This window comes from Geotrypetes seraphini, chromosome 12, assembly GCF_902459505.1.
Source record: "Geotrypetes seraphini chromosome 12, aGeoSer1.1, whole genome shotgun sequence".
NCBI classification, from domain to species: Eukaryota; Metazoa; Chordata; class Amphibia; order Gymnophiona; family Dermophiidae; genus Geotrypetes; species Geotrypetes seraphini.
The window spans coordinates 21,531,860-21,558,269 of record NC_047095.1 but is presented as its reverse complement, the minus strand read 5'-3'; the positions used below and the strand labels follow the sequence as shown (position 1 = coordinate 21,558,269).

Sequence of the window (26,410 nt, the reverse complement as noted above, 5' to 3'; positions counted from 1 at the left end):
GGAGTAAAATGTTCTCTAAATGTCAAAACCCTCCAATAGCTTCATTTCTTAGGGGGTTTCACACCAAAATGAAGTTATGGTCCATATAGTTTTAACAATTACAGGCTGTGGCCTGTGCACCAGCAACCTGACAGCCAAGAATGGAGATTTACCCTCTCAAACCCCAGAAGCCCACCAAAGGTGAGCAAAGTAGAAGCTACATTCCTCTAGGTATTTCAGAAGGCGCTGCCTATAACTATGCCTGCTTGGAAAATACCCCATTCACCAGAAACCATAGCTTTCTTAGCAGAAGGGTCTATTTCCAATACACCCCCTGATAATTAAGGAAGATTGAGAGGATTAATGCCTTTATTAAATATGGTGTAGGGACCCACAGGTAGTCTTGAACCCATTGGGTTGTTAGTAGGTTGGGCACCTGTGTTTGATGATCCCTCCAGTACCTCTAGGGGGGGCCTTATGAGTCTTATCTTTCTTGTTTGATTTTTATTTTTAAAGAAGAATGATGCACATCCCAATACAACCAAGTGGATAAGAAGGAATGAAGAAGTTAACAGTAGGGTTTAAGCATTGAAGACCCTATTAAAATTCACTAAAACTTTTCAGAAGGTTCTGGGATTTGTGAGAGTGAATCTCCATCCTGGTATCCATTGGATTCTATCACCTATGAGACTGCATTATCCTGGTTTTTATGGGAGAAAATATTATTGCTTCGGTTTTACCTTTTTACTACTCTGCATACATTTCTGCTTGCCAAATTTGCTGATGCAGACTGGTATCTATTCAATTTCAGCTTTTATATCACATCTAATTTGTGATTAGTGCAAGAATGATTGTATCTGTGTCTAGTACATGGCTTGAAACATACAAATTCCAACACAAATTCATCGATGATTAAAAATGCTATTTGGATTTCACAAAACTAGATGTAGTATGTATGGCAAGCTTTCAGGCAGCTAATAACAGAGCTCTATAAAGGAATCAAGCAAAAATGAATACATGGCTCTTCATATGAGCTACTGCACTTAACTGCTGTCTTTTTAAAACTGATTCACACTTTACACCTCTATCATAAAATATTTTAATATGAAAAATCATATTCATTGTAATACATATATCTGTGCATATAGCTTTTCATTCTGTTTTCAAAAGAAGGCTTCAGAGATAGTTTAATGTTTAATACAACATGGATTAACACAAACTTAGTAAAAGCTGAACCAGAGAATCTACTGTTTAATAATTTAAGACCCAATATTTTACTCTAGAAGCCATGAAATCTTTAAAATATGTTAACAAGTTAATATATTTGTCTTAGAAAATGTAACAGCTTATATATAAAATACAATTATAAAGTGAAACATTTTGATGCACATACTGAAGGCAGACATTTTTGTCTGTCAATTTTGCCATTTAAGTGTTAAATTATCTACTCATTTCTTTCCAGAGTTACCAAGCAAGAAATGATGAAAAGATGAACATTAAAAAAGAGGGTATGTTGGCTTTTAGAACCTAGAAATGCACCGCTGCAATAGGTGCTTACTTAGATGGCATCAATTAACTAGTTTTGCTACTGAACCTATACATAAAATTCAGGGCAACAAGCTACATGGATTAAAAATTACAAATTAATTTATGTTTTCCTTGAATAGTAAAAATCAGTAAGTGCATCTTTTCAGTATAAATAATATTAAAGTGACAACATACAAAAACAGGTAACAGATGAAAACATATCAGCATAAAATATACATATAGGATATACAATTATGCCTCAAAGGCTATTTCGTAATTTATTCAGATGCAGCACTTTAATTGCACAACTTGAAAAATTGAACAGAGAAATTTTTATATGGCAAAATGCAAGATTTGTTTTATGCTTAACTTAAGAAATCACCACTTATTTTCTTGTACTACATAATTTACACTTTTAAAAAAAAATTCCAGAGATGAAACCAGTTTCCTTCCATAAATAAGAACTTAGCGCAAGCTCTCCAAGTGAATCATTAAGTTATGCCAAATACACCGATCAGCTTAAAAACTGCTTCTCCATAAGAAAATTCAAATCAGAACTTCAATCTTTTCACTTCAATTCCCCCTGTTCAAGATAGTAATACTAATATATTTCCAATATGGCCCAAAAAATATGCCTTTCAGAAAGAAAGATAGAAAGGAACAACTAGGATCAGTAAGCAACTCAGAAAACTGATGCTTCCGCTGCTTTATACGAAATGTGCTTCTCGATGTTCCAATTCTTGCATTCTTTTTGGTCTCAGCCTCTGATAAGTTGGCTTTCCATCTGCCTGAACGCCCTCTGAACAAATTTTCTGTTGACCTACCAGTTGTTTAGATGTGTCTGTTGTAAAGACAGAGTCTGTCACAGATTTCTGTATGTTATCTGGGCTAAGTCCACCATTGGTAGTTGTTGCATCACTTTTAGAAAGGTCTTCTTCACTCTCCTTTATCTTAATGGAAGGAGGTTTATAAAAGGTCCCTGGTGGGGGCTGTAAAGTTCTAGGTGCCCTGAAAGCAGCAAGAGGGCTAGAATCTGAAGAATTCCCTTCTGTAGTCATCCTCATTGATCTAACAGGCACTGTATATGGCTTATCTGCAATTATGGCATTTCCTGTACTGTTACCAGTATTGTAAGACGATATGGCACATGCATTTTCACTTTCATGTGCTAAGTTCTCCTGTGATATATTAGTCATAATCATTGCAGTTCTAGGTGTCATATCATATTGTTTATACTGCTTATCCCAAGTTTTCCTGAGCATGCATGTATCATAAGAAAGTCTGTAACATGAATTAACCCCAGAACACGACTTAGTCTCAGAAATTTCTTCAATAGTGAGACTCTTACCAAGTCTGTCTGAATTAGAATTTGTGTTTCTGGAATTTTTCTTATTCAAAACTGATGAAGGTGGTATGTGGTCAACAGGTAAACTTAGAGGCCGAGAAATTGGTTTTGTCCTTGGAGAACGCATATGAACTTTGTTAGTTTGATGACGAGGTTTTCCTTGTAATGAACTGTTTAGTTTAAAAATGTCTTCAGTAACCAATGAAGAAGGTCCATGATCTATCACAGACACTGAAGGGATAGTAACACCTACAAAAAAATATATTTTAAAAAGGTAAATATTCATATTCCAATAAAGAAACTGCATACCCCATAAAACAATTTTTAAACTGTTTTGATAATAGTATTGTTCTTAGCTGTATTGTTAAAATTTCCTATTCATGTTATATGATATGGTGCACAGGTGTCGGAAGGGGGGGCCTACAGGGGCCATAGCCTTCCCAAAAATTGGTACTCCTGTCATGTCCTGTCCATCCTCTGCCGATCCCTGGTGGTCCAGAGGTACAGCGGGCAGGAGCACCAGAGGAGGTACACAGGCAGGTCAGGGAGGGGAGACAGGGTGTAGAGTCTGACAGGGCAGGGAGGGAGGGAGGTTAGATGCTGAGGGGCTGGGTGCAAAGCCTTACAGGGGAGGGGGACAAGGTGTAGAGTCTGACAGGGCAGGGAGGGAGGGAGGTTAGATGCTGAGGGGCTGGGTGCAAAGCCTTACAGGGGAGGGGGCTGGGAACAGAGCCTGACAGGGGAGGGGGCTGGGAACAGAGCCTGACAGGGGAGGGAAGGGGGCTGGGAACAGAACCTGATAGGGGAGGAAGGGGTGCTGGATGCAGAGCCTGGCAGGGCACTTGAATATTAAGCCGCCCGACATAATCAAGTCAACCATTTTTCCTCCTTTTGGGGGGAGGAAAATGGGGGTCTTGACATACTCTGATATTTGGGGGTTATAATCGATTACATTTTAAGGAACAGATTTCAAGCGTGGTTGCTAAAGGTTTTGGGGCACTAAGACAGCTTAGAGCCATTCGAGATTTTTTGGATGAGAAATCATTGCTTAAATTAATTCATGCCTTTGTATTATCAAAGTTAGATTATGGCAATTTAGTATATGCAGGCATTGGGTCAGGACAGTTGAAGCGTTTACAAACAGTGCAGAATACTGCTATTAGATTATTAAGCCAGGCATTTATTCGTGATCATGTGACACCTTTCTATTTGATTATTTGTTTTATTATTTGAATTGTTATTGTTGAGATGTTTGTTATATTTTATGAAAATTTTTGTTAACTTTTGCGCTTAATCTTTCCTTTTCTATTTTTAATGGAGTTCTTTTCTTGATGAATATGAACTATATATTGTAAACTGCTTGGATCCTGTTAGGCTGTTATGCAGTATATAAAGTTCTTAATAAACATATATACGGTATTTCCTTCCTTCCCCCTAACGGGACCCTGCCACACAACCTCTTTCTTTGGCTTTCAACTCAACTACCGACTCCCAAACTCTCCCACACACCTACCTCCTCCCTGGTGGTTAAAAAAAACCCAACTCAACGAGATCAGTATCTTGCCATCGGCCTGCCCCGGAAGTCTTCTTTCAGCAGCGATCTCCTGTTTCTGCATAGGTGAACTTCTGCTGAAAGAAGACTTCTGGGGCAGGTCGACAGCAAGATGATGATTTTGTCAACACTGCCCGAAGATTTAAAACAAAAAACAAAAAAAAACAAACACCAGGGAGCAGTGGCGTACCTAGGGTATGTGGCACCCGGGGCCCATCATTTTTTGACACCCCCCCCCCCCCTCATGGAAAAATTTTTTTTTTTTTTTTTTTTGCAATAACCATGAAATGGAATAAATGGTCAGAATAGAAACAGGCAGTGAAAATTTTCTTTTATTGAACCTCATTTATGTAACCATTATTCCAAACATAACATAACATAAATTATGTCGGAATTGTCATGACATCAGAAGTACATATGGAGTAGTTGCAGGTGATGCTTGGGACAGTTCTGATTATGTTAGTTTGGTTTTATGTGTTTTTTGAATAGAAGGGTTTTTATTTCTTTTTTTAAGGTTTTGTAGTTTGTGGTCGAGGTCAATAGGTTGTAGAGTTGGGGGTCAAGTGTTGCAGCTCGAATGGCTAGGAGGTTGTCGAACAGTTTTTTTCTTTTGACGTTTTTGGTTGGAGGGTGTGTGAATGGTGCGTGAGTTCTCCTATGTCTGTTTGAAGTGGATTGAATTATTTAGCTGAAGAAATTAGTTACCCCCCCATTCCACACACATTAATTCTCTTCCATTTTTGTTCCCATTATAAAAAAACACTGATAAGTTCCCAGGAAAAAAATACATTAAAATAAGAAGTGAAAACAAAGGCCCCTACAGATGAGAACATAACATAAGAATAGCCTAACTGGGTCACACCAATGGTCCATCATGCCCAGTAGCCCATTCTCATGGTAGCCAATAGTGCTGCCCGATTCAGAGAAAAATATTTCATTCGATTCGATTCACCCTGTTGAATCGATTTTTTCGATTAGATTCACTGTTAATGACACCGCTTTTTAAGTTTAAACAAAGTATAACAATAAATTTCACAACAACAATAAATTTCACAAAGTACTTAAAAAAAAAAAATCACATTTTTCCAGAACTGATTCTCACCTTCCATCCCCAGCCCCCAAGACTTACCAGACCCCCCCTGCCGATGCATTTACTTACTGCCTGAACTGGATATTAAATCGTGGGGAAGAGAGGAGAAATGCGGGGAAAGAGCCAGCCAAAACTAGTATTTGTTGCTGCTGAGTGCACCAATCCAGGGCAAGCAGACGCTTCCCCCATGTCTTAATAACAGACAATGGACTTTTCCTCCAGGAATTTGTCCAAACCTTTCTTAAAACCAGCTACGCTATCTACTTTTAACATAACTTCTGGCCACTTCATTTTTAAGCTTAGATCTTTCCTTCCAAACAGAGACCTTGCTAGATGTCAAATACAGCACAAGGTAACTTCACATGGACTTAACTGTGCAGGAAATGAATCTCCTCATACACCCACCATATAGTGCAAAAATGTGCAAAGGTCTGTTTTTTTCTTTCGATCACTACATAGCCTAATGCCACACAAGCAGCGCTGTTACAAACATATTCTGAAGGTCAATGCTAAGGTTGACAAAGTTTCCTTCCTTGGACCAGAAGGAGATACTGACAAACCACTGGAAGAGATTCTAAAACAACTACCCAGAAATAACACCCAAAGACCCACTCCGTGTGTGAACCAGTTGAGTGGAGTGGACTAACTGGGGGTGGAAATGGGCCCAGAGTTTGCTCAGCAGAATTTCCCAGACTACCTCTTCCTCTCAACACACTGACATGCTACCACCACCACCAACACTAGGAACACCTCACCGAGTATGCCAGCAATGCTTATAAACTTTATAAAACACATTATTATATTTTCTTATAAAGCATATATTTTAACTGAACTCAGCCTTGCCATTCACAAAAATAGAAAAGTTCCCATTTCAAGCTGTCTCATGTACACTTTTCAAATCTAACATATTGTAATCACAAAACAGAAAATAAAATTATTTTTTCTACCTTTTGTTCTCTGATCAATATTCAAATCTTGTTGGTCCCAGGCTCTTGTTGTCTTGCTTGCCAGGGTCTCCTTTCTCCGTGCTAACCATCCGTCTGCCATCTCTGTTCTCCCCTTCCGTTTCCCTTCCCTCTCCCGGAGATCTGGCATCTTTCCTTTTTTTTGTCTCCATCCACAGATTCACCTTTTCTCAACTCCCCACCACCCCAGGATCCACCATCTCTCCCTTTCTGTTCCCAACTATCCTCCTATCCAGTATCTCTATCCCCCCTCCACACCATCCCCTGTTTCCAAGTTCTCTCCCTTTCTGTTCCTTCCCTCCCTAAATCCCATTATGCACCATCTCTCTCCCACTCCTCTGTTTTTAGACCCATTATTTCTAACCCCCAAAGTCTGGCATATGCACGTATCTTTGAACCCCCCCTTCCCTCTCTCCCTCTGTGTACTTTTACACCAGGACCCCCCTCCCCCGAAGGTCTGTCCCCCCTCAGAAGGGCTACACCCCACCCCTGAAGACCTGCACCCCCCGAAGGACTTTACCTCCCACCCGAAGGTCTGTCCCCCTCTGAACGCCTAAACCCCACCCCTGAAGGCCTGCACCCTCCCCGAAGGATTGTACCCCCCACCCGAAGGTCTGTCCCCCCCTGAAGGCCTGCACCCATCCCGAAGGCCTGCACCCACCCCGAATGCCTGCACCCACCCCGAAGGCCTGCACCCACCCCGAAGGCCTGCACCCCCGAAGGCCTGTCCCCCCCCCTTGAAGGCCTGACCCCCCCTTGAAGGCCTGCCTGCTTGTCCCCCCATTAAGGCCTATCCCCCCTTAAAGGTCTGCCTGTCCCACCCCCTTGTAGGCCTGTCCCCCCTTAAAGGTCTGCCTGTCCCACCCCCTTGTAGGCCTGTCCCCCCCTTGAAGGCCTGACCCCCCCTTGAAGGCCTGCCTGCTTGTCCCCCCTTGAAGGCCTGTCCCCCCCTTGAAGGTTGGCACCCCCCCAAAGGCCTGCACCCCCTTGAAGGCCTGTCCCACCCCCTTGTAGGCCTGTCCCCCCCTTGAAGGCCTGCCTGCTTGTCCCCCCTTGAAGGCCTGTCCCCCCCCTTGAAGGCCTGCACCCCCCCTTGAAGGTTGGCACCCCCCCAAAGGCCTGCACCCCCTTGAAGGCCTGTCCCACCCCCTTGTAGGCCTGTCCCCCCCCTTGAAGGCCTGCACCCCCTTGAAGGTCGGCACCCCCCCTGAAGGCATGCACCCCCCCCTGAAGGCCTGTCCCCCCTTGAAGGCCTGTCCCCCCCCCCTTGTAGGCCTGCACCCCCTTGTAGGCCTGGCCCCCCCCCCCTTGTAGGCCTGTCCCCCCTTGAAGGCCTGCCTGCCTGTCCCCCCCTTGAAGGCCTGCACCCCCTTGAAGGTCTGCACCCCCCCCCGAAGACCTGCACCCCCCCTTGAAGGCCTGCCTGCCTGCCTGTCACCCCCCCTCCCCCTTGAAAGTCTGCCTGCCCGCCCGCCCGCCCCACCCTGAAGGCCTGATGCCCCGACCCACCCCGAAGGACCATTCGCCCCCCTGGCCTCCCCGCACTACCTATGAAGCAGCCGCAGCAGGATGCGACGTCAGCTATCTTTGCGCTGCTTAGGAGCTGCTTCCTGCGCCGGGCTACCTTAAGCTACTGCCCCCCCCACGCCCGAAGGACCGCTCGCCCCACTGACCTTCCAGCACACCTATGAAGCAGCCCGCAGCAGGATCGCGACGTCAGCAATCCCTCAGCTGCTTGGGCGCTGCTTCCTGCGCCGCGGTCCCGCCCCCTCCTCTGACGTCAGAGGAGGGACGGGACCGCGGCGCAGGAAGCAGCGCCCAAGCAGCTGAGGGATTGCTGACGTCGCGATCCTGCTGCGGGCTGCTTCATAGGTGTGCTGGAAGGTCAGTGGGGCGAGCGGTCCTTCGGGCGTGGGGGGGGACTGAGCGGCAAGGCCGGGAACACCCCCTCAGGGCTGGTACCCGGGGCGGCCCGCCCCCCCCGCCCCCCCCTAGGTACGCCACTGCCAGGGAGGAGGTTGGTGTGTGGGAGAGTTTGGGTGTTGTGGAGTCAAGAGTTGAGAGCCAAAGAAAGAGGTCGGAAAAAAGAGGAGTGAGATACCCAAACCGCAGGGGAAGGGACACAGATTTGTGTTAAAATTTGTAATGCATGTTAAACATTTAGGGCTCCTTTTACTAAGCTGCGCTAACGGTTTTAGTGCACATGTAGCATGTGCAGAATTGCCATGCGCAATAGACGCTAACGTCAGCATTGAGCTGGCGTTAAGTTTTTCCGCATAGCGTGGAGGTTTGCGCGTGCTAATATTCTGCACGCACTAAAAATGCTATCCCAACTTAGTAAAAGGAGCCCTTAATGTATTAAAGGTGCAGCCCTACTTAAAACCCTTAACATAACTATTTTAAAAGAGGGTCCTCTTTTTAAAAAAAAATAAAATAAAATAGGGGAGATACTATTTATACTTATTAAAAAAAATCCAACCCAATATCTTAAAAATAGCTAAAAAAAAACCAAAAAACAACTATCTAAAATTTAACACAAAGCTATTGAAAGAAAAAGCATAGAACAAAAAAAATGACTAAAACATGATGCTATAAAAACCTCAGGAAATTACACTAAAAAAACAAAACAGTAAAATAACCTGTTTTTTGCTGTGGTTATTCTACTGCCAGGAGTATCAGGCTGAAAAGCAATTCCAAATACACCCAGGCTGGCAGTGTAGAGTTACCCGGCTAGGGGCATCATCTTACAGCTGACGCTAACAGGGCAGGAACAAATGGGAACCGCTCCTCCCAGAAAACATCCCCTAGACCTCTAACGGTTATAAAGGCAGCTCTTTTAGGGACTCAAGGGATATTTGGATGGGGTGGGGCATTAAGACCTTTTGAGGTGCGACACTTTCGCTGGGAAGGGAGGATGTTATGGCCTTTGGAGGGACACCAGGCAATGCAGAGTAGGTTACGGATGTCTGTAATGGATCTGGTGCCATTATATCTAGTGTACTTCTTAAAGTTGCTGGGAGTTTGTGCTAGGATCTCTAATCTGGAAAAATAACCACTACAAAATCAAACTGGGAGCTCATAGTCCTCAGCAAAAATGACCGATAAACCTATGAAGCTAATGGGAAAAGATGTAGAAAATGACATTATCTATACAAATGTTTTCTACAAGGTTAACATAAAGCAAGCCCTGATTTGCTTCATGGAAAAATAAAAAAGAGACAGGTGCAGGACAGCTGCAGGTGTGAAGTGGCATGCATGCTCAGTGGAGCTATTCAACAGTTCAAGTGTATTCTAAGCTGGAGAAAAGGCTCTTTTGGTGACATCACTCCATGCTGTGATAACTTATCCTCCTTGTCCTCAGAGAAATTATGATACAGAAGGGCACAAAAAAGGAATGTGTTTTTTTTCTTATCTATGCAATGAATATGAATTTTTAAAAATCTAGATGACTAAAAATATCTAACATAGAAACTGCAAATTGTATTTTGAGTTTTTTATATGATGATATTTATAAAGATAATGCACATTTTTCTCACCTTTACTTTTATACTACATATGACTAAGGAACTAAAATGAAGCAATCTCTTGCTAGACACTTTGGGCAACACCAAACTTCCCAAAAAATCTTTTCAAATTATTTTAGTCATGCCTTTATTTTTGATTTATAAACACTGGCCAGTTGATATTTTGTTTTATAACACATATTAGTTTTATGTCACTATAAAGTGCTACCTTATGAGAGATATTAAAAGGGTCCCTCTAAAATCCACATATTATGTATTAATAATAGAGATTCTAACCGGTTTCCTTTACAGTAGTAGTTTCACCATCTAAAGCAAATATAATAGGCTTGAATGGGGAATGTTTCATCATAGATTCTTCATGTGGCAGCAAAACATGTTCTGGGAATGAAACAAAAGAAAATTATATACTTTTTCCTTCTAAGATACTGTATGGAATCACATTTCATGAATATAAAGCTAAATTTAGCCAGATAGCCATTAGTAAAAAGCAGAAATGCAACACTGAAGAAAATAATATTTACTTTCATGACCAATTTTTCCTACAAGTTCCAGAGTTGAAAGCTATGCAGAAGATATGCTAATCTGTCAGGCTTTCTGAGTTATAATAAATGCAAAAAGAAGCAAAAACTGTGAAGTCCAATGTTCTTGATGTAATATTTATTGAGATAAAATTTAAGCAAATACATCCACTGTGAAGAGCACCTGACCCTGGTAGCGGACCCGACATGGTCTGTATTTTGGCTAACACATGACTTCCTCAGGGGTCCTAAAATTGTGAAATTAATATAATGTATGTGTAAGGGATTAATATAAATGGAAAAATGGAAAATTGTGCTACCATGGTGATTTACGTGATGCAAAGCAAAAGGTACATCATGAATGGTGGCTCCATAGTAAAATATGGAAATGGTGAGATAACCAAGATGGACGTGGATGAAAAAAGTATTTAAGATGGTGTGACTAACAAATTAAATAAGTTGTGAAGTCAGGACTGGGCAGAGTGAAATAAAGATTTTCTGGATGAATATACCGTATTTTCGCGGATATAACGCGCGCGTTATACGTGATTTTACGTACCGCGCATACCCCTCGCGCGTTATATGCCTGAGCGCGGTATACAAAAGTTTTTAAACATAGTTCCCACCCCGCCCGACGCCCGATTCACCCCCCCAGCAGGACCGCTCGCACCCCCACCCCGAACGACCGCTCGCACGCGCTCCCACCCGCACCCGCATCCACGATCGGAGCAAGAGGGAGCCCAAGCCCTCTTGCCCGGCCGACTCCCCGACGTCCGATACATCCCCCCCCCCCGGCAGGACCACTCGCACCCTCACCCCGAAGGACCGCCGACTCCCCAACAATATCGGGCCAGGAGGGAGCCCAAACCCTCCTGGCCACGGCGACCCCCTAACCCCACCCCGCACTACATTACGGGCAGGAGGGATCCCAGGCCCTCCTGTCCTCGACGCAAACCCCCTCCCCCCAACGACCGCCCCCCCCCCAAGAACCTCCGCCCGTCCCCCAGCCGACCCGCGACCCCCCTGGCCGACCCCCCCACCCCCCTTCCCCGTACCTTTGGAAGTTGGCCGGACAGACGGGAGCCAAACCCGCCTGTCCGGCAGGCAGCCAACGAAGGAATGAGGCCGGATTGGCCCATCCGTCCTAAAGCTCCGCCTACTGGTGGGGCCTAAGGCGCGTGGGCCAATCAGAATAGGCCCTGGAGCCTTAGGTCCCACCTGGGGGCGCGGCCTGAGGCACATGGGCCAAACCCGACCATGTGTCTCAGGCCGCGCCCCCAGGTGGGACCTAAGGCTCCAGGGCCTATTCTGATTGGCCCACGCGCCTTAGGCCCCACCAGTAGGCGGAGCTTTAGGACGGATGGGCCAATCCGGCCTCATTCCTTCGTTGGCTGCCTGCCGGACAGGCGGGTTTGGCTCCCGTCTGTCCGGCCAACTTCCAAAGGTACGGGGAAGGGGGGTGGGGGGGCCGGCCAGGGGGGTCGCGGGTCGGTCGGAGGTTCTTGGGGGGGGGCGGTCGTTGGAGGGAGGGGGGTTTGCGTCGAGGGCAGGAGGGCCTGGGATCCCTCCTGCCCGTAATGTAGTGCGGGGTGGGGTTAGGGGGTCGCCGTGGCCAGGAGGGTTTGGGCTCCCTTCTGGCCCAACTACACAAAGTACGGGGAAGGCGGGTGGGGGTGTCGTGGGGGTCGGCCAGGGGGGTCGCGGGTCGGCTGGGGGACGGGCGGAGGTTCTTGGGGGGGGGCGGTCGTTGGGGGGAGGGGGTTTGCGTCGAGGGCAGGAGGGCCTGGGATCCCTCCTGCCCTGTAGTGCGGGGTGGGGTTAGGGGGTCGCCGTGGCCAGGAGGATTTGGGCTCCCTCCTGGCCCAATATTGTCGGGGAGTCGGCGGTCCTTCGGGGTGGGGGTGCGAGTGGTCCTGCCGAGGGGGGAGAAGAATCGGACGTCGAGGGGGGGCATCAGGCTTTCAGGATGGGGACAGGACTTCAAGGGGGGACAGGCAGATCTTCAAGGGGGACAGGCAGACCTTCAAGGGGGACAGGACTTCAAGGGGGGACAGGCAGACCTTCAAGGGGGGACAGGCAGACCTTCAAGGGGGGACAGGACTTCAAGGGGGACAGGCACGGAGAGGCGGGGCAGTGCACCGAAAGTCAGGGCGGGTGAACGGTGAGTCGGGGCAACCAGAGGAGAGTCGGGGCAGTGCACCGAAAGTCAGGGTGAGTCGGGGCAGTGCACCGAAAGTCAGGGTGAGTCGGGGCAACCAGAGGAGAGTCGGGGAGGGCGAAAGGAGAGTCGGGGTGGCCAGAGGAGAGTCGGGGAGAGCGAAAGGAGAGTCGGGGTGGCCAGAGGAGAGTCGGGCAGCATGCGCGTTATATGCCTGAGCGCGGTATAGAAAAGTTTTTGTACATATCATCGTGATTTCTGCGCGCTATACCCCTGTGCGCGTTTTACAATGGTGCGCGTTATATCCGCGAAAATACGGTAAATAATGATCGTGATACGTTGACTAATTGAAGGAGATGCATATACTGGACAAAAATACATACCAGGTTAGTATGCACATGACTGATATAAGAAAGTGGATATAAATGTAAGTTAAAAAAAAAAAAAACACAACTTAATAAAAGCCATAGTATTATAACACATATTAGCTAATTGAAAGAACTGAAATCAAGAAAAAAACACATTTCACATAAGCAAGGATAAAATTAATAACATCCTAAAAACATCAAGAATGATAAAAATATATGAAATATAAAACCATTAACAGAAATATTAGTTTAAAATACATGGAAAGCAATTCCAAATCAATCGGGTTTGAAATTACCATGTATCTGGGACCTGTCTGAAAAAACAATGTAGGTTCAAATCAATATGTCAAAGATGAATCAAAAAGCCATATTGGATAGGCTCGGAGTAGATATGAAAAATGGAACTTAACTAAATTATAGCATTATCACAAATCTAGATATAAAACATAAGATACCACCAATGAAGCTGGAATGCCTGGAGAATTATCTGTCTCCTGAAGAGAAGAACAGAACAATGTATGTAGGGGGTATGGGCTGGGGATCAATGTCCCAATAAGGTTTATGGGACCAAACCACGATGGCAATATTTGTGCAGAAGGATATTAAAAAACTGATGTAAAAAATGGAACTGGACTAATTACAGCAGGAGTGCAAAAAAGGTTGATTGCAAGGACAACGCGAGTTGATCGCGGATAGACTTGTGTTGCCTTTGCGTTCTCCCTGCTTCCCCGACGCCGCAAAAGCCAGGCGTGTGCAGCCTCCCTCCTCCCCCGGTCAATTGTGACGGCGGAGAGGAAGTTCTGGGCCAGCCAATCGCTGCCTGGTTGGCCTGGAACTTCCTCTCTGACATCACAATTGATGTGGGGGGGGAGGAGGGAAGGCTCGTGGGCCCTGGTACAGGCCTGGCTTTGCGGCATTGGGGGAGCAGGGAGAAATTGGCGGTGGTGGCTTAAATTGGCAGCGGTGGCTTGGGGGAAGAGAGAGAGAGAGAAAGAAAGAAAGTGGCAGTGAGAGAGAAAAAGACAGAAAGAAAGGGGCAGGGAGAGAGAAAAAGAAAGAAGGGGGGCAGGGAGAGAGAAAAAGACAGAAAAAAGAAAGAAGGGGGCAGGGAGAGAGAAAAAGACAGAAAGAAAGAAAGAAGGGGGCAGGGAGAGAGAAAAAGACAGAAAGAAAGAAAGGGGGCAGGGAGAGAGAAAAAGACAGAAAGAAAGAAAGAAGGGGGGCAGGGAGAGAGAAAGACAGAAAGAAAGAAAGAAGGGGGGCAGGGAGAGAGAAAAAGACAGAAAGAAAGAAAGAAGGGGGCAGGGAGAGAGAAAAAGAGAAAGAAAGAAGGGGGCAGAGAGAAAGAAACAGAAAGACAGAAATAAATATTGGATGCATAGTCAGAAGGAAGTGCAACTGGAGACTCATGAAATCACCAGACAACAAAGGTAGGAAAAATTATTTTATTTTCAATTTAGTGATCAAAATGTGTCCATTTTGAGAATTTATATCTTGCTGTCTATATTTTGCACTATGGCCCCCTTTTACTAAACTGCAATAATGTTTTTTAGTGCAGGGAGCCCATGAGGGTCGGGAGCAGCACAGGGCATTCAGCACAGCTCCTTGCGCTAAAAACTACTATCGCGGTTTAGTAAAGGGTTGGGGGTATATTCATCTATTTTTGTATAGTTGTTACTGAGTTGAAATTGCGCATCTGCCTTGACCTCTTTGAAAAAAGACACAAATATTACATTACATTACATTAATGACTTCTATTCCGCTTGTACCTTGCAGTTCTAAGCGGATTATAGTTAACATTTTCTCCTCATACACTGTGTTTTGTGGGTTTTTTTTATTTTATTGTTGATAGATCATTTTGAGTTGGTCATTTTAAAAGTAGCTCGCAAGCCAAAAAAGTGTGGGCACCCCTGAATTACAGCATCTCACAAATCTGGATAAAAAACATAAGATTCAACCAATGTAGCCGCAATATACGAAGAATTATCTATCTCCTAAAGTAAAATTGTAGCTTAAAATTCTATTTGCCAGCATAGAGCCCTGGAACACTCGGTGTCCAAACTTGTCCAGAGTCCTGCCTTCTTTTCTGGGGTGCTGTTTGTTCTCTTCAAGGTGGACTCTATGACCACAGACCAGTGCTGTAAATGTGGTCTGTCAAAGCCAGGGACAAGACTGCAAACGGTAAAGTGTCCAATTTGTATGGAGCTACTGGGACAAAGTGGAGATTCCCAGTTTTTAAATAAGGCTTCTTTCATGAGGTAGTGGAACAGTTTTTAGGCCACTCTTTGTAGTCAAGTGCATTCATGAGTTTGCGCGCAGTTCTGTTTCAGACTCCATATTTATTGGGGGTGCTTGCCTCATCTGTCTTATGAACTTTGTGAAACACAGACTCTTGGGGTGACCTGCGACGAGGCAGCAGAGGAGATGGATCTGAAGGTATACTATAAAACTAATTAGCTAACAGCTCTGGATAGTCGCTGAAAGAGCATAGAGATAGTTCAGTCATACTCCTCAACATCAGGTCTTGCAGAGTGAGGTTGATGAGGCTAATATCAAGGATAGCATCGGGTGAGGGCTGAGACAATAGTCGACATGAGTGCCTTGATGAATGTCAAGAATAGGACGATAACTATGTTGCCTTGACGACGATGCAGATACTTGATGTCATGGCATCCAAGCTCGATGCCTCAAAGGAGTTTTTGGGCATTAATCAGACTGAGCTTAGGCTGGGAGTGTGGAATCAGGAATTGACATAGTGTGCATCTGCAGCAGCTCAGGTAGCTTTTTCTGCAACAGCATGCAAAGTTGTTCCTGCAGAGATGGCACCGGTACTGATGTTGACGTGGGTACATTAGGTGCTGGTTGTGTTGGGTGTTGAGGCATTGAGGACCTCAATGTCAAGGAATGCCTCAGAGGAGACACCAACTGTTGAGATGGTTATCTGGGATTGATGTGTTGATTCTTATAATGAATCAATGGTGATGCTTGGGATGATGCCAATGCCTGCCTTAAAAAAGAGAGATGCTAATGTTTCTTAGCTTTCTTACAAGGCTCCTCCAATGATGGTGGAATCGGCAAAAAGGTGGTGAAGTGCATCATCAAACAGTCAGTACCATTGTCAATGTTGAGCAACGTTCGGCGTTACCATGAGAACCTTCAGCTATAGTCAATGCAGCTGAAGTTGAACCAGAAAATTTCTCTAATTGCAACTTTCTGGTTTTGAGTGACCTCTTCTGCAAATGAGAGCATAGTGTGTAAGAAATATCAACATGATCAGGACCTAGGCACTGGACACACCCGTTATGTGGATCCTTGCCTGAAATGGCCCTGTGGCATCGAGTGCACCGCTTGAAACCACTAGAAGTCTTGGACATTGAAGGGCAAACCTCTGAATCTTCCCATTATTGTTTTCTTTTCTCAACTTTATTGTAGTTCCTCCTTCCCTCGTATAATCTGTCTGGTATGTTTATGGTCTATGTAGTCAGTTTGTATATGTCTTTGTTTTAAATTTTTGTATCGCCTTATTTTATTATTGTATTCTCGCCTAGAATTATGACAGGCATGTAATCAAATTTTAAATAAACTATGAGTAGTTGGTATACCAAAAACAAAGTCGATGCTCCTGGCCTGAAAACTGGCTGAAATGAGCCTGAAGGTCTAAAACTAAAATGCGATTAAAAAAAAGAATAATTTTTGAACCAAATGAAAACAAAAGGAACAAAATAGAAAAATGACAAAGCAATAGAAAAAATATAAACAGGAAGGCACAAACAGCAAAAGTTTGATGCACTAAGAGAGACTTTAAAGAGCAGCTTCTCAGCTCTGCGGATAACTGAAAACTGACAGCCCCCCGTGAGCCGATGTTGAGCAGGTAAGCACCTGTGCGGTCAAACTTTTAAAGTGACAGTACACTTTTTGACTGTCCATACCGGGTTCCGTGGATGACGTTTCCCATATGTGAGAATATACTGCCTGCTTGTCCTGATATAATTTATATACTTTACTGTAATTAACTAGTAAGTACATTTATTGGAGACCTGAATTTTATCATTTAATTAAAAAAACATGTTTTGTTACTAGAATGCACACAATTTATCATCACTACCAGACGTTTACAAAATGTGTTAAACACAGTCTGCAAAGTGACACTAACCAGTTATACTTAATTCTTCTGTGATTTCTCTGTCTTCTAGTCCTTGAAACAGTAAATCATTTTCTGATATTGCACTCTTGTTTATAGATACCAGAATATCCTGTCATTAGAAAAATGGGAAAGAGTTCATAAATTAAAATGCAAACGCAGAGAAATAAGAAATCCAATACAATTTTTATTTATATACCGCAAATACCTCAATGAAATTCACTGCGCTTCACATAACAAGAGATGGAGACAACGTTCAGAATTACAATTTTAAAACAACGTATGTTGAAACAAATGAAGCTACCCCTTTAACACACATTCATTTAACAAATATGTTTACAAAGACATCTTGAAAATCTTGTAATTATTCATTAATATCATATGATCTTGTAAATTTTTCCAAAGTATATTTCACATCTAAAAACAGTGGCAGCTAAAAATATTCTTTGGCAATACTTACTTCCTTGTTAGCACTGACTGACTGGAACTTCCTGATTTCCTGTGTCACTCTCTCTTCTGTTGGAAAAGCAATTCCAAAGGAGCAGCTCTCATCCGACTGAGAAGCAGAAAGGGGATCCACCAGAACATCAAATATTTTATCATAATAAGTTATAAGAAGCTCCACTACTCTAGCTTGGTATGGATAGTCCACAAGAGATGAGAGAGAAATGGTGGCATCAGTCTGTCGTGGCCTGATTAGAGTAGGTCCAAATATTATACCAAGATTGCTGGCTGACATTTTGTTTTCATCTGCTGCTTGTGCAACTCTGAGAAAGAAAAACAAACTCACTTGTCCATAAATCAGTTAATACATTGTTAAATTAAAAATAATGTGGAAACTCTTTAAAGCATCTGAAAACAACATTCTTTGTAAACATAACTAAATTTCATTTCTGCCCCAACCTTCTAGTGAACTCAGCATTAACAGCATTTAACACCAACTTCCTCCATTTATCAATGAACAAAATATACAATTTGTGCTTTGCTCATCACATTTCTACAAGAGTTTGCAGCGATCATACTGTTTAAAAAAAAAAAATCATATGAGAAATAATAAAGAGATGATCATCACAATAAAACAGATCCAAACAATGTAGAGAGCTTGGGTTTTTATAGTCCTCTCCACAGGAAATAAAGCAATTCATCCTCCCTGAATCATCCCAAACCCATTCCACCCTACCTCCTTCCCTCCTCCAACTAAAAAATTATCTACGTATATAGTTCATTGCTCAGAGTCGTAAATCACTAAGTACCAAGCTATGAGCCTGGAGGGGTTTGTACATAAGGTTCCCAAATGGACCAAAATAATTTCTTGTGTTTAATCAGTAAGATATGCATCACAAGCTTCCAATATCATTGTTATGAAGTGCACTCCTCCAATGCCAGAATGTAGGGGGATGATCCCAAGTCCACTTTTGCAATTACAGTATATATCCTTTATATAGAAAGGAACTACAGTGATCCAGCTTCCCAAATAAAATACCTAAAGGAGAGAGTAGATAAGATTTGACCAATAGTTCATCACACTGGTTTTAATTTTGGCCTCTGTGCTAAAACAAAGGTGCTACTTGCCAAGTAGTGTTAATGTATTTTAAAAGTATTCTTCATAGTATATCCTATATAATAAAAGGTTATCGGCGCATGCGTTGTTAAAACAGCGTGTTCCCTGCCGCTGTGGTGTGTGATCCGTGGCCGTTTTAGAACCCGGCGGCAGGGAACAATCTGGCCACTCCCCTCCTCCCGCCCTCACTCACCAACTGCTGCTGGGAGGAAGCGCAGGCAAGCTCTCTTCCTGCCGGACCCCTGAGACACGAGCGCCTGCAGGAGGAGGCCCCAGCCGCCGCCCGCCAACACCTTCCCAGTCTCCTGAGCTGCGTCCTCGCCCTCCCCCCATTGCTGACCTCGGTGGCCACTGACAAGTGCTGTGTCCCTCCTGCCGAATTCGAACACAGAGACACAGCACAGCCAGCGACTCCCCCCTCCCGCCCTCACTCACCGCCAAAACCAGCTACTGTACTTTAAAGCCTCCTCCTCCGCATTTAAAATTCAGAGAAAAGCGCTGCACCGCGCTACTGCTGGCCTCGCCGTCTTCTGTCCACTGCGGCCCGCCCTCTCTGACTACTTCCTGTTTCCGCAAGGGTTGGCCGCAGTGGATAGAAGACGCTGAAGCCAGCGGTAGCGTGGTGCAGCGCTTTTATCTGAATTTAAACGCGGCGGCTGGGAAGGGAGCGCGGGAAATGCTGCTGCTGCACAGGGAAAGCTGGGAAATGCTGCTGCTGTACAGGAAAGGCTGGGAAATACTGCTGCTGCACAGGGAAGGCTGGGATATATGGCTGCTGCACAGGGAAGTGTGGGTGGGGGGGAATGCTGCTTCTGTACAGGGAAGACTGAGAAATGCTACTGCAGCATAGGGAAGTGTGTGTGTGTGTGGGGGTGGGAATGCTGCTTCTGCACAGGGAAGGCCGGGAAATGCTGCTGCTGCACAAGGAAGGGTGGGAAATGCTGCTGCTGCACAGGGAAGTGTGTGTGTGTGTGGGGGGGGAAATGCTGCTGCTGCACAGGGCAGTGTGTGTGTGTTGTGGGGGGACGACATGCTGCTTCTGCACAGGGAAGGCTGGGAAATGCTGCTGCTGCACAGGGAAGGGTGGGAGGGAAATGCTGCTGCTGCACAGGGAAGTGGAGGGGACGGAGAGGGAAAGGGAGCCTGGGAGCAATCTTAGTTTGCTTTGGGTGAGGGGAGACAGAAGGGGGCCATGGAGAGATAGAAAGACAGGCAGGCAAGCAGCGCATTAGAATGAAAGACAGACACACAGAAAGACAGTGGGCAGAGAGACAGAAAGAAAGAAAGACAGACAGACAGACAGGGTGCCAGAGAGAGAACCAGAAAGAAGGACAGACAGCGGGAGGGAGAAAGACAGAAAGAAAGGAAGAGAGAGACAGGGGCAGGGAGAGACACAGAAAGAAAGAAAGACAGACAGACACATATTCTAGCACCCGTTAATGTAACGGGCTTAAACACTAGTGTATATATATATATATATATTTAACTAGTATTTAAGCCCGTTATATATTTACGGGTGCTAGAATAGATGTGTAGACTTTTAGCACAATGGGTCGCTGAGGCGTTTCTTTCTTTCTTACTTACTTTATGTTTTTTATCTCTCTCCCTGCCCCCCTTTCTTTCTGTCTCTGTCCCCCTGTGTGTCTCTGTCTCTTCCCTGGCCCCCTGTCTTACTGTCTCTCTCCCTGGCTGTCTGTCAGTCTCTCTTTGTTTCTGTATTTTCTCCCTTCGCGAGTGTGGGGCAGTTGTAGGCGCGCAAGCGCACTCCTTCCGGCCACGGACATACGGAACACGCAGGTAGGAGTGCGCATGCGCCGCTTAGGGTTTTATTATGTAGTCATTAAGCCCGTTACATTAACGGGTGCTAGAATATATGTCTCTCTCTCTCTCCCTAGCCCCCTTTCTCTGTCTGTCTTTCTGTCCCTCTCCCTGCCCCTGTATCTTTCTTTCTTTCTGTCTCCCTCCCTCCCGCTGTCTGTCTGTCATTTTTCCCCATTTCCCTGTGCAGCAGCATTTCCATCCCACTTCCCTATGCAGCATTTCCATCCCACTTCCCTCCTATCCCCCCCTTTCCTGTGCAGAAGCAGCAGCGGTATTTCCCTTCCCCTCCAAGTCCCTGTATAGCAGTAGCAGCATTTTCCCCACCCCCTTTTCCCTTCTCTTACCGCGATCTGCTCTTCTCTTACCTGCTCCGTTTGGACCCTTCTTTTACTGCCGTTGTTCTGCTCGATCTGGCCTGCTCCTGACCCTCCCACTGCCAACAAACCTCCGGGCTCCAGCCGCGTAGGCAGCACTTTAAACACGCTGCTTCGTGGCCTTCTACTGCTGATTTCCTCTCTCACGTCTGTCTCCGATGATGTCATCAGAGACGCGGCAGAGGAAATCGGCAGTAGAAGGGCGTGAAGTAGCGTGTTTATAGTGCTGCCTACGCCGCTGGAGCCGGGAGGTTTGTGGAGGGTCAACGGGCGAAGCGGAGCTGCTCTCCACCACTCGGTTGCTGCCACTGCCCCACAGGGTCGCGAGTGTGTTGTAGTCGCGCATACGCACTTCTTCAGGCCACTGACATACGGAACACGCAAGTGGAAGTGCGCATGCGCGGCTTAGCGTTTTATTATAGAGATAAACCTTCATGTGCCTGACCATGAGTCTCTGATGGTTTTCAGTTGTGCATGCATCAGAGTTTCACAGTATAAATAGTGATGAAAAAAGTATTTGTTTTACTCAAGGTTCCCTTGTGTAATATTACATTTTGTTTAAAGATTAAAACAATTCTGTGTGACATACATGTAAATAGGGGAAATCACAAGTTGGGGGGGAGGGGGGAAATACTTTTTTCCACATCACTGTAAAAGTCAACAAGATGATGAGAGTCTTGCAGGATCCTCCAAACAGGTCATGCTTGGTCTCAATTCAGGCTTAGTAAGAGATGGCAGACTGAAGTAGCATGGCAGAGCTTACCCTTCTGGGACAAGGATGGAGAAATTAGTTCTTACCTGCTAACTTGCTTTCCTTTAGCTCCTCCAGACTGGCCCAGAATGATGGATTATGCACTCTTACCAAAAAGTAGAGACTGAGAATTCTAAATGAGCCTAACACTGTTCTGTGTAGTCCCTCTCTGAGTCCATATTTCTGCCCCAATTCTCTCTCAATGCTCCACTCAGACATCCTTCTTTGAAATGTGCTTAGGCTGAAAGATTATGTTCTTACCTGGATAATAATCTTACTGTTAATTTCCACAGGAGTCCGTACGTTAGGTGATCAATCTCAAGCTGCAAACTAGCTTTGCAGAAGTATGACATACATAGTTTTCCGTATATCCCTCATTCCTAGTGGAATGGAGTAGAGTGTACCCTTCAGTTCGTTCCAAAGCAATTGATCTCCACTAGAATAGAATACAAAGAAGGAGAGGTACGGGGAACTTCCCCGCAAACATCGTACATATTTGTTCTGCTCTGCAACATATAAAAAGAAGAACAATTATTAAAGAGTACTTATAACCACAGCAGCAATTGTGAACCAACCTGCTGTATGGAACAAGCACTAACAGAAGCTCAACAAGTCACTTATACAGGAGTTCTGAAATTTAGAAATATCTCAGGCAGAAAGCAGGCAAATCAGGAATACTGAGGGCAGTCCATACGAACTCGAACTCCTGTGAAGATTTCCAGAAAGAAGATTTCCAGGTGACAGCATTGTTTAAAACCCTGGCATAGCAGTGTCGGAGACTGCTACAAAGTCAACCGACACCCTCCCCCCAGCAGCAGGAGAGATGCCCGTCTCCCGCCACAAACACCCCTCCAGCAGCATCTCTCCCCCTTACCTTGAATTAGTTGGCGGACTGGAAGGATGCCTATTCCCTGCGGACAGCTGGCCCACCTCTTCAAAATGGGCCTTCCCCTCCCCGGTGCATCCTGGGATGCACTGGGGAGGGGCCTGAGGCTCTGATAGGCCCAGGTTGTCTAAGGCCCCTCCCATAGAAAGAGCCTTAAACAACCTGGGCAAATCAGAGCCTCAGGCCCCTCCCAGGATGCACCAGGAAGGGTCCTGAGGCTCTGATTGGCCTGGATGCCTAAGGCCCCTCTTATGGGGCATTCGAGCTATTAAGAGCATTAGGCCCCTTCCTGGTGCATCCCGGGCAAAACTCATAAGGTGGTGGCAATACTTTTTCACAGAGGGGTGGGATCTGAAATCCAGAATCAATTCACAGATATTGAGGGTCGTTCTAAAGTATAGCTCTCATCGGTTTTTATCAGGGAATATAACTTACCTTAATTAATTTGTACTCCCCGAATGTATTTCAAATAATCTTGGGCTGTGACCTTAATGTAGCGGTGGATGCCCGACTGGACCACTCTAAAGGGGGAAGGGAATATAATAAACTACATAGGATGGCCCCTTGTGACCTTTGTAAGACAGCTTAAACTAGCTTACACTTGGTGAGTCCTCCATGTTTCTGGAAAAGATTTCACTTTTTTTCCTACGTGAATAATACATATACTTGTATAGATGCTATATGGTTACATCGTAACTTGTTGGGGAGGTTCTTGGATGCAGGAACTGAGTCTATCCACATCTTGGATCACGCTTCAGTATGGTGGGTCATGGTGGAAGTAAAAGTCCATAATTTTGGAAACTTAATGAGTCCATGTTAGGTAACAAGAAAGGCTGTGATGTTATACATACTGTTCATCAATATATGGAAACTTAGGATAATGGAGAGGTGGGGAGCCACACTGTGGGATGCCCTAAAAGCTATCCTGTGAGGAGTCTTGATAAAGTGAGAGGCGAGAAAGAAGAGGTTGAGAGAACGGGTTTCTTTGGCGCTAAAGGTGAACATTCTCCAGTTAGAACCCCCACCCCCAAATGGTCTATGACCCCCAAACTTTACAATTGCTTCATAATATGCAGACAGAACTTACACAATTACAAATAGATGAGGTAAATTTTGCTCGCCAACAGAAATTTTTTGAGTTTAAAAATAAATTGGGGCCTATGCTAGGTTCTTGAAGACAAAGGGAATGGGTGACCAAATTCTATATATGGATATACGAGACCTCACTGAACGCTTTCTGGAGTATTATTCTTCTTTATCTAGGCATGAAGCCACTGGAGAATTACCAGAAGATAGAGGAATATCTGTGCACAATCCAAATACCCAAGTTATCTGAAGCCGAGAGGGAGATGTTAGATGCACCCATCACAGTAGTAGAAATCCTTTTCACCATTAAGAACCTGAATCGGGGAAGGTTCCAGGTAGAGAATGACACTGGAACAAATTTTTCCCCATCCCTGCGGGAACTCATTTTCCAGGGTCATATCGCTCCATCTCTTTGTTAAATATGGAAATTAAAATAATTGCAAAGACACTGGCTGATAAACTGGCCCAAGTGTTGTCTAGTTTTATCCATGCTGATCATCAGGTTTTATCTGCAAAAGGGGGGTCAGAGATATTAATCATAGAAATAGAGAAACATGATGGCAGATAAAGGCCAAATAGCTCATCCAGTCTGCCCAACCGCAGTAACCATTATCTCTTCCTCTCTCTAAGAGATTCCACGTGACTATCCCAGGCTTTCTTGAAATCAGACACAGTGTCCTGTCTCCATCAGCTCTACCGGGAGATTGTTTCACTCATCTACCACCCTTTCTGTAAAAAAGTATTTCCTTAGATTACTGCTGAGCCTATCACCTCTTAACTTCATCCTATGCCCTCTCATTTTAAAGCTTCCTTTCAAATGAAAGACTCGACTTATGCATATTTATATCACATAGGTATTTAAACGTTTCTATCATATCTCCCCTCTCCCGCCTTTCCTCCGAAGTATACAGATTGAGATCTTTAAGTCTGTCCCCATATTCCTTATGACGAAGACAACACACCATTTTAATAGCCTTCCTCTGGACCAACTCCATTCTTTTTATATTTTTTTGAAGGTGTGGCCTCTAGAATTGTACACAATATTCTGCATGAGGTCTCACCAGAGTCTTATACAGGGGCATCAATACCTCCTTTTTCCTACTGGCCATACCTCTTCCTATGCATCCTTTCGCCATCACCTTTTCAACCTGTTTGACTACTTTAAGATCATCACATACAATCACACCCAAGTCCCGCTCTTCTATTGTGCCCTTAAGTTCTTCACCCCCAAACTGTACTGTTCCCTTGGGATTTTGCAGCCCAACTGCATGACCTTGCATTTCTTAGCATTAAATTTTAGCTGCCAAATTTCAGACCATTCTTCAAGCTTCGCCAGGTCTTTCTTTATGCTATTCACTCCATCCTGGGTGTCTACTCTATTGCAGATTTTGGTATCATTCGCAAAGAGGCAAATCTTACTTGATAGCCCTTCAGCAATATCATTATAAAAATGTTAAAAAGAGCAGGTCGAAGAACAGAACTTTGAGGCACACCACTGGTAACATCCCTTTCCTCTGAGCGATCTCCATTGATCACTACCCTCTGTCGCCTTCCACTCAACCAATTTTTGACCCAGCCCGTCAACTTTGGGACCCATCCCGAGGGTACTCAGTTTATTTATTAGATGTCTGTGTAGAACACTGTCGAAGGCTTTGCTAAAATCTAAATACACCACATCTAGTGCACTCCCCTCTATCCAATTCTCTAGTCACCCAGTCAAAGAAATTGGATCAGATTTGTCTGACAAGACCTACCTCTACTGAATCCATGTTGCCTCCAGTCCTGTAACTCACAGGATTCCAGAAACTTGACCATTCTCTGTTTTAAAAGCGTTTCCACTAATTTGCTTACCACAGAAGTCAGACTTACTGGCCTGTAATTCCCTACTTCTTCCTTACTTCCAACTTTTGTAGAGAGGGATTACATCTGTCCTTCTCCAGTCCTCTGGTACCACTCCTAACTCTAGAGACTCATTGAAAAGGTCAATCTGCAGAGCGACCAGAACTTCCCTAAGTTCCTTCAGCACCCTCAGATGTACACCATCTGGCTCCATTGCTTGTTTACTTTTATTTTAGCTGGCTCCTCACAAACACAACCCTCTGAAAATCGATCAGGATCTACCACTGCTCCATTCCTATTCATGTTTGTCTTCTGTGGTACTGCTCCCGGCGCTTCAGCCATGAACACAGAACAGAAATATTTGTTAAGCAATTCAGCCTTTTCTTTATCAGCTTCTACATATTTCTCCCCTTCACTTTTAAGTCTCATAATGCCACTTTTGCACTTTTTCCTATCACTAATATCTCTAAAAAAAACGTCTTGTCTCCCCATTTTATCGTGTTGGCTATTTTTTCTTCCATTTGCATCTTTGCTTTCCTGACTACACGACCAGCCTCTCAATTTCTCCAGATATTTTTGCCTGTCTTCCTCTTTCTGTCAGGATGTCCGGGGCGGTACTTGGAGAGACCTCCCAGGAAAGAGACCTGGGAGTTCTGATTGACAAGTCGATGAAGCTGTCCACGCAATGCGTGGCGAAAAGGGCGAACAGAATGCTAGGAATGATAAAGAAGGGGATCACGAACAGATTGGAGAAGGTTATCATGCCATGGTGCACCCTCACTGGAGTACTGTGTCCAGCACTGGTTGCCGTACAAGAAGGACACAGTACTACTTGAAAGGGTACAGATAAGAGCGACTAAGATGGTTAAGGGGCTGGAGGAGTTGCCATACAGTGAAAGATTACAGAAAATGGGCCTCTTCTCCC

The 26,410-nt window shown here is 44.8% G+C and overlaps 1 protein-coding gene across 3 annotated transcripts in view; it reads right to left on the bottom strand.

Annotated features, from left to right (window-relative positions):
• Window positions 1-1,064: 1,064 nt before the first annotated feature.
• Window positions 1,065-26,410, bottom strand: part of ARHGAP29 (Rho GTPase activating protein 29) — a 258,004-nt gene continuing 232,658 nt past the window's right edge. For all 3 annotated transcript variants that reach the window (XM_033915737.1, XM_033915739.1, XM_033915738.1), the window contains 4 exons: window positions 17,628-17,934; window positions 17,180-17,279; window positions 10,259-10,360; window positions 1,065-3,100 (listed from right to left, as the gene is read on the bottom strand). In XM_033915737.1, the coding sequence (XP_033771628.1) occupies window positions 2,214-3,100; window positions 10,259-10,360; window positions 17,180-17,279; window positions 17,628-17,934 (1,396 nt within the window). In that variant the 3' untranslated portion in view covers window positions 1,065-2,213. The remainder of the gene's footprint in view (window positions 3,101-10,258; window positions 10,361-17,179; window positions 17,280-17,627; window positions 17,935-26,410) is intronic.